At 52.8% G+C, this 14,933-nt stretch overlaps 3 protein-coding genes across 3 annotated transcripts; 2 read left to right on the top strand and 1 right to left on the bottom strand.

The window, feature by feature from the left end:
- Positions 1–1,374: 1,374 nt before the first annotated feature.
- On the bottom strand, positions 1,375–1,971 carry V2A60_001227 (HotDog domain-containing protein; the record flags this gene model as incomplete). Its single annotated transcript, XM_083252589.1, has 3 exons — positions 1,375–1,726; positions 1,784–1,834; positions 1,901–1,971. The coding sequence occupies 3 exons, from the start codon at positions 1,969–1,971 to the stop codon at positions 1,375–1,377; spliced, it is 474 nt and encodes a 157-aa protein (XP_083108715.1).
- A 677-nt stretch (positions 1,972–2,648) lies between these two features.
- V2A60_001226 (pseudouridine synthase) lies at positions 2,649–4,121 on the top strand (the record flags this gene model as incomplete). The annotated part of the gene is made up of 1 exon (XM_083252588.1): positions 2,649–4,121. One exon carries the CDS (start codon positions 2,649–2,651, stop codon positions 4,119–4,121), a length of 1,473 nt encoding a protein of 490 aa, XP_083108714.1.
- A 9,466-nt stretch (positions 4,122–13,587) lies between these two features.
- V2A60_001225 (bZIP transcription factor) lies at positions 13,588–14,563 on the top strand (the record flags this gene model as incomplete). Its single annotated transcript, XM_083252587.1, has 2 exons — positions 13,588–13,663; positions 13,791–14,563. The coding sequence occupies 2 exons, from the start codon at positions 13,588–13,590 to the stop codon at positions 14,561–14,563; spliced, it is 849 nt and encodes a 282-aa protein (XP_083108713.1).
- Positions 14,564–14,933: the final 370 nt, after the last annotated feature.

Genomic DNA, 14,933 nt, shown 5'->3' with positions numbered 1-14,933 from the left:
CAGACCTCAAGCGATGTCTTTCCAAGAAGAGCAATTACAATTCCCTGATGGGCTGTAAAGCGATGCAGTGCTACTGTCGCCCGGCAGGGCAGCCAAAAGTTCAAAGATAGGGGGCCAGGTAATTCGCTGGTGGGAGCAGATAAAATAAGGCTTGGTGTGTTGATCTCCCGAAACCACGGGCGGCCGAGAACAGCCCGCAAGGCCCTCCTTAATCATGCGTGCATAATTGAGGCTACAATCGGATGAGCCTTGGGCCAATCTCAGGCCGAGGTGGCTGAAACCCATTATCTGAGAAGCGCGGCCTGCTAGTCGGCATGCACTCACAGAACGTGAGCTCGCTTCTATATTCCTATAGAGACCAGAGCGTCGTAGGGGCAGCAATAAGCTGGCATAACAGCCCGACCTTGAATACTGATAAACTTCACCTTCTTCCAGACAGGCTGCTAATTGAGCGGTGGATTCTGAGCGCGATTTTCGGAGATTGATGGTAAGGCCAGCCCTGTATGCCCTGTGCTAATTAAATTAAATTAACCAAAGCCTACGGAGTACAGTACCTATGTACCTGCCTAGAGAATTATCAATCTTGGAGGGGTTACAAAAGATGCCTTCTCCCCCGTCTCTATCCCGCGCCATGATAATATTTTTCTAGCAAGACTAGCATAAAATAGGCCATCTTGAAGTTCGCCATGAAGCAAACTTTTTCTTTTTTGTTGATGACGCATTTTTACAATGAACAGGCTGTAGCGTTCAACAGCGGCTTGAGCTGTAGCATGCCGCGCCATGAATCTGTGAGACAGGGGTGAGTTCAAATACGACTCGCATGGGCATATCCCAACGCTCATATAGCCATGCCAAGACTGGCAGGACTGATCGCATGAATCGCTGATCACAATGCAGGCTGCACAATGACAAGCACAATGACAAGCACAATGTCAGAGTCAGATTTCTCGCTGGCAAGATACTTCGCCGGTCCCAAGGTCCCTTTGGCTCTCTGGGCTGCAAAGCACGGTTGGCTACGCCGCCTTGTAGTCCACAGAAAATTATGCTGAGCAAAGAAAGGGCGCATAGAGACAGCACATGCTTCGGAAATTGACATCCAGAAGAGTCCAACGTCGTCGAAAAAAATAAAGAAGATGACGTACTGGTAGAGGGAGAGAGGCAGCTGCCAAGCTCCTAGTATTAGGTAGGATCAGCATGGCAAAGAGACGAGAGAAAGCACTCAAAAAGATACTCCAGCGGCCAGGAGCATTCCATGAGTACATATTTGCATTCATAATGTGATGAATGATTTCATATAGTACCAAAAAAGCATGAGTGACTACCCTAAATTCCGCACCAAGTATCCTCTATAGAGTCCCATTTACTGAAGCTTAGTTATAGCTTACTACTGTTCTTGATTTTGTCCTTGTGAATCCGCTCCAGTGCAGTACGCAGTTTGTCGCTCATGCCTGTTGATGTTGGGCGGCCGGTTGCTCTTTCGACCATGACATGAACGAACTCCCCGACTGCCTTGACACCATCTACTCCACGCTCAAAAACGGCCACTTCATAAGTGACGCTCGACTTGCCAAGTTTGTTGACGCGCACGCCAACCTCCGCAACTGCAGGGTAAGCTATCGAAGCAAAGAAATCCGTGTGTGAGTGAACAGCGAGAGGAGTCTCGGTAGCAGTGGGAGGCAATAATCCACAATGCTCGATCAAGTAAGCATTAACTGCAGAGTCAAACCTATCGGCATTCGCGTCAAGTCGAGTTGATGAGAAGTTGTTGAGGTGTGGGACCTACAGGAAGTTGTAGATGGAGTTGTTCATATGATCATACATGTCATTATCGTTCCTAAAATAGTAAGCAACCTGACGTGACCAGCACTTCGGTCGTAGCATCTCTGAATCATCAACATACCAGCGCGTGCGGTAGTCGAGGATGAACGGGTAGTCTGCCCGCTTTCGGTTCTTAATTTCGGCCGCCGCCATGATGCCGAGAATATAGGAGTTGATGCTAGAGTTTGCCGTTACTAGAAAGGCAGTTTGTAGGGTCGGATCAGGATGCAGATCTGACTAGTGAGCGAAAGCCGTAATGGCTCGCACCTGCAAAAGACAGTGAGTGGCTGGGCGGCGATGCACCGGCGTATGATTGGCAAGCAATTGAGAAGCTGCTCAATCACCTAGACAGACAGATGATTTGAGTATGAAACTTTAACGCCTGCAGACAGAGTTCGAATTGCATGCCACAGGAGCGGGTAGGATAGCGCCGGCGATCAACTGCATGAATGAAAGCTCGTGGCAGCCGAGGCTACGCCCAGATCTCAGAGTGTTACCCGAACGGGATTCTGGGGAGAGGATATACCAACACACCCGGCGGCATTACGTCAGCAGCCAGGTGTAATTCTGCCGCCCTCGACCGCTTATTTTTTTCAGGGTCAATTATCGGAATGGCAGAGGGGCAGAGTCCACTACATACCCAGGTCGCGTGAGAGCTGATTACGTGCCGCTAGGAATGCTTGTTGGGAGTGCATATTGGCCAGCGATATTCGGCCGTTAAATCATACCGTCAGCTCTCGATGCTAAGGCGTCGATTGATTCGAAGCATAGGGTCCTACCGCGGCGCAAACGGCACGACGGCATCAGCACGACAAGCAGCCAAGTTTAGCATGACAGCTCCGGCCGCGACTGATATTTCCGAGGCGGCCGTTGGCGCGGCGGCCGTCGAGGCTCTAAAAAAGCTTTCGCTTGCTGATAAACAAGCAAGGAAAGATGCCAAAATCAAGCGACAGCAGGAAAAGCACGCGGCAGAGATGCTCGCGCCGCCTGGGCCCCTCATCACGCCCGCAGGTGACCTATGGCCCCGGCCTTATTACTTCGAGGATGGCTTGCGGCGCGTGGAGCCGTACCACTTTACATATAATACATGGTGCAAGGAGAGATGGCGTGGGCGCACCCTGATTGACATTTTCGCCTGCGAGTTTCGTGATCGACCTCTGGAGTACTACCGTACCGCGATGGAACTGGGCGATATTTTTGTGAACCAGCGCAGGGTCGGTCCTGAATACATTGTACGCAACGGTGACAAGATCTCGCACACTCTGCACCGCCATGAGCCGCCCGTAACAGCAGAGCCTGTGGGCATTATTCACGAGGACGACGATATGATTGTTATCAACAAGCCGGCTGGTGTGCCGGTTCACCCGGCGGGTCGCTACAATTTCAACTCGGTCATTGAAATCATGAAATCGGATCGCGGTCAACACTTTGTACCCTATCCATGCAACCGGCTGGACAGACTGACGAGTGGCATCATGTTTATCGGAAAGAGTCCCAAGGGTGCAGAGGATTTGGGTGTCAAGATCAAGGAACGTACGGTGCGAAAGGAATATCTAGCCCGGGTGCTAGGTGAATTCCCTGACGGCGAGGTCGTCTGCGATATGCCCATCCTGCAGATCTCCCCGAAACTGGGATTGAACCGCGTGAGAGCAAATGGAAAGTCAGCCAGGACAGTGTTTAAAAAGCTGGCATACTATCCGCCACGCACACCAGTGATGCAGTCTCCAGACGGACAGATTACGCGACAGAATACGGGCTACTCCATTGTGCGCTGTCTGCCGGTGACGGGCCGAACGCATCAGATTCGCGTGCATCTGCAACATTTAGGATACCCCATTCAAAATGATCCAATATATGCTAACCAGCGCGTATGGGGGATCAATCTGGGCCATGACGACCCTGACGCGACGCGGAACACAGACGAGGACATCATTAGCCGGTTAGCGCGAATGGGCAAGGACGAAGTCGCACAGGCCGTGGTATACTACGACGAAATGGTGGACGAGTACGAGAAGAAGAGGGCCGAAAAGATGACGGGCGAGCTCTGCGAAGTGTGCGCAACGCCATTGTATTCGGACCCTGGGAGCCATGAGCTGTCTCTATGGCTGCACAGCTTACGATACGAGGATGCCGAAGGCGCCTGGTCATACACGAGCCCGCTACCAAAATGGGCGATGCCACCCGCAGGCATGAGCGGACCAACAACGGTTGGGGGACTGCAAGAGCTGCTCGAAGCTGTGCCAAAGACGGAGCCGCAAGCCGGAGCCGCTTCTCCTCCGGAAAGGGTGAACGACAGTCAATGATCTTCTGACGGGTGGGTTTGGATGTGCATTCGTGGCGTTGAGGTTTGCTTGGAAGCATCGGTCCTATACATGGATACAGAGAGATATACAAGGAGATACATGGAGAGATAAGGCGGGTACAAAGGATTTCCAGACTATACATCTACAGTGCAACTACATTTACCGGAGATTTAAATCGTTTCTAGAACGACCTTGCTGTGCGATGCATCAGAGCGACCAAAGACGAGCGGCGAGTTCCGATGAGGAACTACCGACGGAGGCATATAGTCTCGAGGCTAGCAGGGACTGGCGGCTCCAACCAGGTTCTAGCTTTCCGGCGGTCATCTACTAGCTTTGAGGGCCTGACATAACGCGAGCAAGCTACTGCAGGTGCCAAGCAGGCAACCCGATACGGATCGCTAGCTTCCGGCTGTCAAAATTATGCACTGCATAACGAGGGTAGATTCCCCCAGCGGCGGAACTCGCCTAATGGGGTAAACGAGCCAAGAGCTGTTGGTGGTATCGTGACCGTGGCCAGTGCCTTGCCAGCTTGCCTAGCTACACGATGGGGCACATGGTAACTAGTAGATCTTTTCACAGGGAAAGCGCGGCATGGTCTCGCCCAGTGAGAGAGAGAGAAAGAGTGACAGCGTTTCGTTTCGCGCAGGGGTAGGCTTGGAGCTGGAATGCTAGAAGGACATGGTCGATTGGCGCGAGCTCCAGGTTAGGAGGTGATCCTCGCCTGGTGTAGGTGTAAGAAAGAGGTCAACGTCAAAGCAAGCAATCAATCAAGCAGGCAATCAAGCCAGGGCAGGGCACGGACATTTTAGATGGAAAGGAGCGCCAGGTCGAGATGGGATTAATGATTGGCAGGCCATTCAGCTCCCGTCAGACTGGTACGTGATGTGGTTGGTCATTTGGGGGCGGCGGCTATTGAACTATCGCATGGGTCCTGGTGCGCCGCCAACGCCACGACGCAGTGGCAAAGCGACGGCCCTAGCTGTAAAGGAGTCACTAGTTGCGCAACGGCGAACAAATCAAACGCCCCGGGTTGCTATTGTCGAAGACATTCTCATCAGCCACTTTCCTGCGTCTCGCCCCCCTGCGCAGAGAGGGATGGATGTGTGTGATATCATGTTCTGCAACGGGACACGCGGGCGTGGCCAGACACCACGCGCGGTGGGCTCAGCTGGCATGGCCCGTGTCGATTGGAACTAGACGATCATCTTCTTAAAATGAAAGGGAGGTGAGATGTCTTACGACTATGTGGCGTCCACAAGGCAACGTCTTGTTTCTCCTTCTCTTGTGGCCAAAAAAAAAAAAACAACGAAATAGAGTAGGCCCTCAACTGTGTGTGCAGGCCGAAAAGGGCATGACGTCTGTCTCAGCTGGCGGTACCAGCAAGGTTGGCTCCAGTCCTCTTACGGCTTTAATAGCCGACGGGGCCCCGGAATAGAGCCTATACCGGCTAGCTCGGCGGAAGCTGGGTACTTGATGATGGGAAGGCAATTTTGCTTGATATTTCGTCGTGTTCTTTTCGTGTTCTTTTCTTCTTTCCGATAAAGTAAGCGGCAACACGACTTGGAAGGGGGGTAGGAAGGCGAACTCTATGACGCGGCTAGATCAAGGCCAAAATAATAATAATAATAATAATAATAATCACGATAATAAATGAAATGAAATGACGACAACAAAACGTGAGAATCGAGCTTGATGAGGCGAAAGTAGGTTCGAATTACGCACTCGGCAACGCTCTGACTTTAGTTAGTCACCTGCACCATTCGTCTCTTGAACGAGGCTCGTCAGTGCACATTGTGAGGTTAGTTGGGACGTCTGGACTGTCAGCGGTGACTCAAAGGAAATAGGCACGAAAAAGACCGCACAGAGACATTGGCTTTTGTTATACAAGGATCGCCAGCACTCTTTCAGACCGTTTTGCCTAATTGGGTCTCTGATGTGATGGAAATGCAGAACCGGGGCCGGCGGGGAGACGTCGGGAAAGAAAGAACGAGCCGGGGGAAGGGCCTCGTCGTACCCGTGCGCGCCGCCACACCCCACGAGACGTAAACTCGGGGGAGGGGAAAGGTGATCGGGACCAGAAAGGAAAAAAAAAAAAAACACTGAACAGAGGAGACCGGATTTGGCCAGAAAAAAAAAGGCGGGCATTCCGGTTAGGTTGTCTCAAATGTTTCACAAGCACGCCGCCGCCGCCGCCGCCTCCGCCTCCGCCGCCGCCCCGGGCTGTGTGTTGAGGCCATACAAGGAACATGGACCGAGGAACTAAAGGAGGGGTTGGCTACTAGAATTAGGGGCCATGTGCCGAGGCGGGAGGGAGAGGGAGAGAGAGCCTTGTGTGCTATGGTGTGTTGGTGTGTGTCTCGTTCTATACATAGCAAGAAGGGGAAGCCGGGGCGGGGGGAGGGGCAAGACAAGACAATGAGGTAGGTACACAAGGCGTGTGTGTACACTGTGTGTGTCTGTACGGAGTTGGAACGAGGTAGGTGAGGAATGATGCCATGGTCCCGGGCGGGGGGGGGGGGGGGGGGAGGGTGGGCGCGATCTCGGGGCTGATGATGTACAGATGGCGTTTAGATGTAAAGAAAATCAATTAAAGGAGAAAAAAAATTGAAGAGGGTATTTTTTTTTAAATTGCAAAACCGCAAAGAGGGCAAAAATAAGAGAGAAAGCAAAAAACTCAGAAGAGAAAAACACCAACCAACTGACAAATGATGATGGAGGAGGGGGGGGACCCCGGGTGAGCGCATCTCATCGAGAAAATTAATTTTCGGCAACTGTCGCCGTCGGTAGGGCGGCTGAGAAACAGTTGGGATGACAGGCGCCCACATTATTATTTATGCCTTGTGCGAACTCGCTACTTGCCCGACTACCTACTAAATACCTACTAAATACCTACTCGGGTATGTGGTATGTGTGGTGTTGCACTCTGCAGTTGCAGGCAAGCAGGTACCTACCTACCTACCTTGGTACCTTACCTACCAGTAGGTAGCAGGCAGGCAGCTAGTTGAGTACTAGGTCAGTGGTAGGCAGGCAAAAGACTGACAACTTCAGCTGAGCTGGGGTGGCTGAGTATCAGTACTAGTTCTGATCTGTGATCCGGAATATACCGTGGCTACTTTTTTTTCCTTTCGTGCCCTCCTCTCTCTCTTTCTTTCTCCCTGCTTGCCACCTTGATACTAGGCCAAATGCAATTTAGCAAAGCATGGGGCGAAAAAAAAAATATCGTGTGCAAGAAGAAAAAAAAAAAAAACGAAGGACGCCTGTTGGGCGCAATGCACGGCGAGAGTCCGAAGGAGCAAAGTGCGGCAGGCTACAGTCGGTACCTCCGATGTATCAATAGAAGAAATGTATTTCCGAGTCTGCGGAAAGTGGACGGAAGAAGGCTTTTTTTTTCTTCTTTTTTTTTTACGGTTCATATCACACTCTGAAATGAAACTTTCCTACCCTATATCATGGAAATGCTGCGTAATAAAATCAGGTCATAAAAAAAGAGAAGAACAAAGGGGGCGTGAGAGGAAAAGTAGGCTTGGCTGCGAGTTGGTTATTAGAGCCAAGAGTCTCGGCGACGCGCCTTCTTCACGACCGACATAGACGTACCGAGTTCATGGCGACGGCACCAGTAGCGCCGCACAGCCCTGGCACTCGTCAACGAAAAAAAAAAAAAAAAAAAACGGAGGCTAGGCCAGTCGAGCCCAGCCCTGTGGCTTCTTCCGTTTCTTCCACAACGACCTGTCATGTCCGTTAGCAGGTAAGCGCTGTGGGCTGCGGTGTTCAACGTCAACGAGTCTACCAAGGTTGAGGCTCTATTTTGCGGGGGGGAGAGGACGGTATAGGCTGTAGCCAGCGTAGGCTCCTTGGGCACACCCCCTTGCACCAAAAGCAAGCTCCTTTCTCTCGTGTACAATAAAAAGAAGAGAGAGAAAAAAAAATGACAACCCCCCCCGGATTGCAGTGGCGTCGGGCAGAAGCCGTGGGTGACAGGAAGGCTCATGGCGAAAAGGGAAGAAAAGAGAGCCTCGTCTAACTGTGACGATTCTGAAATTTTTGTCCACAGGTGTGCTGGCCGGGTTTCTCTCTCATCATCCATGTCACGTCACCACAAGAGTGATTGTCGAGACCCTTTTGTCGGGCAAGTCGGGATATCCCGTTGCTGCTTACACTATGCATGCGTACGTGCATTCCTGTATGGGCATGTATATATGGGTTTGCTGGGTAATAACAGGCGAGTTTCGAGCCCGGATCCTCCATAATCAATACACGGCCGGTGATGAAATGATGTCCACAGTTGCAGAAAGGTTAACCTAGGAACAAGGGGTGGGGAGGAGGAGGAGGAGGAGGAGGAGGACGGGGGCCATGTATCGACAACTGATAACCAGTAAAGAGGATATTTGGTAAAGAAGCCCGGCCAAGCCATTCATTGGAGAGTGCGGCAACATGCCCACTCTGGGCAAGTTCCTTACGCACGCCCTGCCGAACAAAGCTGAGGCTCACCATCGTGACCGCCCCCCCCCAAAAGTGCCAGCTGAGGCGTTACAAATTCTCCGCGCGCCGCAAGGGAGCGAAAGGAGCAAGTAGGAGGCGAGAGGTGGGAGGGGCTACTCTTTTTCCCTAACTACCTGTTTGGCCACCGTTTGCTTGGCCTCTTCGACATACGGCCAGTACCAAGAACGGAGCGCGAGGAGCTGTTGGGCCGCTCTTTCACACCTGCACGACTGAAGCAAATCACGCGGGCCAGCCTCAGCTGGGCCACATCGCCGCAGGCGCGCCATCGCCCAACGCCCGCGCCGCGCGCGCGCCCCTTTCCCCTCCCCCCCCCTCACAAGCTACCCACCGACCACCGAACCCCCATCTGGAACCTTGATCCCGGGAAAAGAGGCGTATAGGTACTCCGTACGGATACTCAGTACTGAGTTACTAGCAAGGCGTGGCTCGCGGCCATCCCTCAAACCTAAACAAAGATGACTACGACGACAACGACGACAATGACGACGACTGCGACGACAACGACGACGACGGCGACGACGGCGACTACTCGTACTTTTGCTCTCATCGCATGCGGTCTGGTCGGTGAACCAGGTCTTGGCCCCGGATTCAACGCCGAGCATATTATACGAGAACAGCGTACGGAGTAGATGAACAAGTATTGATTTATTTAATTTTTGGTTTTGGCTTTTGCTTGGCATCATCAGGAAACCGCACAGGGGCTTTCTATCCCTCCCCAACAAACTCGTTCATTCATCATTAATCATCAGTAACCAACGCGATCATACGAGAGCGCGACGTTGCTTCGACTATCATTTCTCATTGACTCGTAGGTTTGATATTGCCAATGTCGAATCTCAATCCGCGTCTCGACAGCAAAGAACCCCCCACCTCCCTCCCCCACCCAAAGAAAAAGAAAAAAAAAGAAGAAAAAGGACAGAAAAAGGACAGGAAATAAATGAAACAAAAAACGAATGAAAAGAAAGATAAGCTGATGGGCCGCATGCTCTTCGTATTAGAGCCCAAAATCCGTCGTGTGCAGCAATGAATTAAACCAAAAAAAAAGAAAAAAGAAAAAAGCCTAAACCATTTTTTCGGATGTATGGACAAGCCGCCACCGCTGATACTTTTTATCTCTTCTTGACCACGCCACCATATATACCTGTCGCGCCAGAGAAACGACCTGGGCAACCAAATCACCGGGAGCGGGCAAGCCACGCGAGGCTGCGAGCCTCGCAGGAACGTGCGTTGCATCGATATTGGACGGGCAGCGGGATGATGATCATCTCGCTACTTACCCTCGTATACCGGAAGGGGTCCGCGGGATCGCCTGGGCTGGGGTGACGGCGCAGAAACACAACTCAACCCCAGAAGCTGAATTAAGACACAAGTCATCGACTACTAGAATCAGTACACCAGGCGCTGGCTGCTGAGCTTGTATACTGACTGCGGCGGCCAACTTGCCGCCATGAGACAAGGAAAATCCTCTCTTTTCTCCCATTTCAGCGGCAGCACATTTTCTCTCCCTTCTGGGCAGCTCATCTTTGCTGCCAGACTAGCTGCGTGCCCTCTGCGGACACGCCGTTGTGATGATGGGACGCATTCTGCCTGCCGTGTGCCCCATCTTCGGCCTGTCGCACGCACGCCCATTCTAATAGAAGATGCCAAGGATATCCTCTCTGCCCTGGGGTCTCAAGCCGCCTTTTCTTCATCCATCGCCGCAGCGGCACGTCATCATCTGCCCATTGCTCAGCGTCGCTCGGGGCGTCCGATCTGTCATCCCACGTTGACTAAACACCTTGGCAGTTCCGTCAAACATCGAGAGTTAACTAGTCACCCGTCGGCCAAGCTGCTCCCACCCTCTCACCTCGCGGTGTGTGTGGCCATGCGAGGCTAGTAGAGGCGGGCTGAACAAGTCATTTCTTCTTTGCTAATTTGGCCACGTTAAAACAAAGTTCCGATTGCTTGCCACGCTACGAACAGGGGCGAGATGGCCCAGCTATCTGGGTGTGTGGCCCGCCCATCTTCTTTTAGCTTTTTTCTCTTTTCGCGCCACCACTGCTGTTAAAGCTTCGTTGTATGACATTACCTGATAGTTGGCTCTAGCGAGAATCCTTTTTGCTTCTTCTTTCTTTAGGAGAAAGGCTATTTTGGCTTCGTCAACGAGAGGCTTGGAGAGACGGACATGCTCCGCAAAATTGCCACGAGGACATCGGCCGAGGACCCATACTCTGCGCGGTCTCGGTCCCCTCGCCCGTAATTGTGCTTGGTGATGTGATTCCATCTTCAATGTCCACGTCAGCCCCATCCGATAGTTAACGAGAGCCGGGCTTGTGTGCCAAGTCAAATAACCATTGGCCAGTTTCGGAAGCTCACCGTTTAGCGAGCCGATCTCTGTGAGCTACACACGAGCAGCTGCTACCAGTAATCAGCTGCTACCCGTAGTAGTTGCATCATTGCTGTGCATTCCACAGCGTGAGACGCCATCGGCGTACAGGCCATAGTCTTTGTCTCCCAGCAAATTTTTCGGCATATGCAAGGAGAATACTCTTTCCCGCCCTTTATATGTGCAATAATCAAACCATAACTATGTTCGACAATAATGCCGCGAGTTAGGAGAATTGTCGTGGGAGACAGAGGAGGCTCCTGGCGGCGAATACCCGGGCAGCTGCAATGTCTGGGGGGTGGTGGCAACCAACGCGAGGTGGGGAATAAGGTTCGATTCCTAGGCCTCATGGTGCATCGTCGTTGGCTAGTCGTGTGTTTTATGAGGTAGTTAGGGACAAACTCTATCGTGCATACCGAAACTGGAGCCATCTGAGCTCGGTCAAGCAGCGATAGCCGGCACAGACAGGATCAAGGGAGCTGCTGGGCACCAACAGCCATACGGGCCACGGGCGAGTTCGGAAAGCGCTTGGCTAGCGATAGCTCATTGGCTATGACATCTGCGAGCCAACCCCTTGGTACGAAGCTCACGCACGAGGCTGGTTGAGGCTAGACGTCTTGCCAAGTAATTGAACGAGAAGGCAAGCGCAGTGCACATCGCACATAGTACCAGTACGGAGTACTGATAGTTCCCGGGAGCTTGTCAGAAGACGGAACTCGGAGGAAGGCTAAGTTTGCATTGCCATACGCTCTACTCAGTAGACCTGCGACGACGTATCGGGCGTCATTTTGAGAAGCCAGTGTCTTACCATGGAAGCGTTTACAGCAAGATTGGTGTCGGAAGAGAGCCGCTCCGGTACAGACCTGTAAACGCTAAATGAAAGATGTCTTGCCTCCAGATTGCGGGTGGCACTAGATCGGTGCAAGGACAATGGCGCGGACACGGTGGCTACTCAGTAAAGACGGTCTTTCTCTGGCATCCACGGCTGGACATTGCGTTTGTCGAGGAAGGCAGGCATCCACGACGCATGATGCCTGCGCATCAACGTCTCCTATGCTTGGCGGTCTCGACCGGAATGCCATGGCCAGACTCAACATTACATACACGTCGGGGACCAACCTACAAGTGATGGCTGGAGAGTTGAATCGCGGAAAAGGGAAAGGCTGCGAAAAAAAAGAAGACAAAACATAACAGTGGTAAGGGGGGGCGGAATATCAAGGGCCGAGCCAAGACTTTTCTATAGACTAACTAGGGAAAACAAAAGCCCCTAGAAAAAGATTAATTTCGAATGTCGAAACGGATAAGCAGAGTTGGTCCCAGTGTTGTGCTCATGTAACCTCAGCATCAGGTGCAGAGAGGGTAAGGCGTAGTGGGCGGCGAGGCCGTACAGGTAACAATTCGAGACAAGAGCGAGAGAGAGAGGCTCCATTCAATCGCTGTACCTGGGACACCTGTTGCATTGCTCAGTCAGGTCGCAGTGGGCAGTGGTGCCAGATGCGGCGACGCTTGGTGGGAGGGGGGGAAAGGAGGGCCTTGTTTCTGCAGGGTCAAGGTAGTGAGCGTTGCTGGCTGACGAGATTCTAATAGTAGCTAGATGTGAGAAAAAAAAAAGATACATAGGAGGTACTCGAGGTACTTGAGGTACTTGGAATATTCTGTGCGAGTGGATGCTCTGGAAGGCGAGGAGGGGAGGGGCAGTTGTGGTGGCAGAGCTGATTTGGCAGGTTGGTACTCCGTACCTTGTTTACTACGGTAGGTACATAGATGCTATAAGTGCCAGGTAGCTGGTTAGTGAACTCGGGCAGCGAGAAGGATGTTCCGAATGCGGCCTCGGTGGGTGGTCTGTGGCCCGATGGAAGAAGCAATGGAAGAAGACGTGGAAGCAGCAGAGACAGGCAATGTACTTCCGTACCTACCTTTACCAGTATCAGTACCACCAACACTAGCAGTGAGAGCCAGTGGTGGAAGCAGCGGTAGCAGCAACAACAGCCAGCCAGCCCCTCCTTACGCCCATGCTTTGACGGCTCCCTCCTCACACCCTGGGAAAAACGGGCCCAGGTAGCAGTGAAAGGCCCCCCCTCCCTGCTCCACAGGCTGGTAACGCGCACACCCCCTCGACCTCCTGGTGGGGTACAGAGAGCCGTAAAGCCACCCCCCATCTCTCTCAGAGGTCCCACACCTCCGTGAAAGCCACACTCCCGGCGTGGGTCTTGTCCTCGAGCACACACACACGCACCACGCACTCCCTCTCGCAAAGCCCGCCAACCGACCCAAAGGCGGCAGCTTTTTTATAAAGGCAATGCGATACCCTCAACCCATGCTTCCGGGGTCTTGTTCATGATCACCCAATTCTACACTGCAAGTCTTCTTGTGAATATTTTTTACTCCACCGTCATCGAGACTACCTCGCCTCCTCAACTTCTGCCTGATAACCATATACTACTGCTGCAACAACAACGGCAACAACAACAACGACTATTAGTACCGTTTTACTAGTCTACCGCCGCACGCAACCACCATCGCTGCCAACACCAACATTCGCGCTCTGCAAGCTTGTCTTGGGCTTTCCTGCCGACCGCCACGCACAAACACATCTTGAACATGCCTTCAACCACATCGACAATGGGACGGCCTGACTCTGCTGAGCCTCCCGCTTCCAAGTCTTCCAAGCGCAAGGGTACGTCTCTCTCTCTCTCTCTCTCTCTCTTTCTCTCTCGTTTTCTCTTTCTCTCCCTCTTCCCCCTCCTCTCTCTCTCTATTCCACCTCATCGGCGTCACTGACTAACAAACCTTCCGCTCTCCAGGCACTCGCAGCGTCTCGACTCTCACGCCCTCTCAGCTCGCCCGCAAGCGCGCCAACGATCGCGAGGCGCAGCGCGCGATCCGTGCCCGCACCAAGGAGCACATTGAGCGTCTGGAACGCGAGCTCGAGGAGCTGCGCAGCCACCAGAACCGCGACCGCACCCTGCAGGACCTGCTCCGCCGCAACAAAGCCCTAGAGGACGAGCTCAGCCGTCTGCGCGAGTCCATGGGAATGTCCATGACCTCGTCTCCCTACTCGGGCCCAGCCGCCTACGAAGAGCAGCAGCATGCAGCCGCCGCTATCCCCAGCACTTCGGCCTCTGGCACCATTCCCTCGCCGCGAATGTCGCCCCTCGCCTCCTCTGCCGACTACAACCCCGTACCTGACTACGGCCAGCACTATGTCGCCATGTCCGGCAGCAGCGTCGACTCTTGGGCCGCCAACGTCCCCTCTCACATGGGCTCCAACGTCTCCAGCCCGTCCTCTTCGGCCGACGACTACGTCTCCGGCTACATCCCCACCAGCGTGCCCACCACCATGATGCCCAACTCCAACAGCCTCGAGTCCATTGACGACTTTCGCATGAACAACATGCAGATGCAGGGCGTCCCTTCCAGTGTCTACATGCAGCAGCAACAGCAGCAGCAGCAGCAGCAGCCTCCTCAACAGCAGCCTCAGCAGCCTCCTCAACATGGCTCCTCCCAGGGTGAATGGCAGATGTACAACGTCTACTACAACTCCCATAAAGGTGGCGAGGCCTGCCTGTCCCGATAAAAACCATCACCTATCGCAAAGCAGACAATCTGAAAAAAAAAAGATAAAAAAAAAACAAAATCGAGTGGCTGTTGACAGCCAGCGAAACAGTTTGCGAAAGGCAATTTTTCCTCGATGCGGCAGGCTACGGCTCCGCCTCTCTTGGGAACCATCTTTGGCACACTCAACGCCAAGCATTCAACCCCCCGACCCCTCACCCCCCGAAAAACTCTGTGCGCAAGAAATTGCCTAACAAATTGTACTATTACTTTTGGAGTTTTTTTCTTTGTTTTTTCTTTTGCATCTGGGCAGGGATCCCCTTCTAGGGACGTGGTTGCATCGCATGAAAAGACTAACTGGTCTGTGGAGGAATTCTGCATTCTGCTGGGGA

This window comes from Cordyceps javanica, chromosome 1 (genome assembly GCF_051103115.1).
Source record: "Cordyceps javanica chromosome 1, complete sequence".
NCBI lineage: Eukaryota > Fungi > Ascomycota > Sordariomycetes > Hypocreales > Cordycipitaceae > Cordyceps > Cordyceps javanica.
This window is presented reverse-complemented; position numbering and strand designations above follow the sequence as displayed.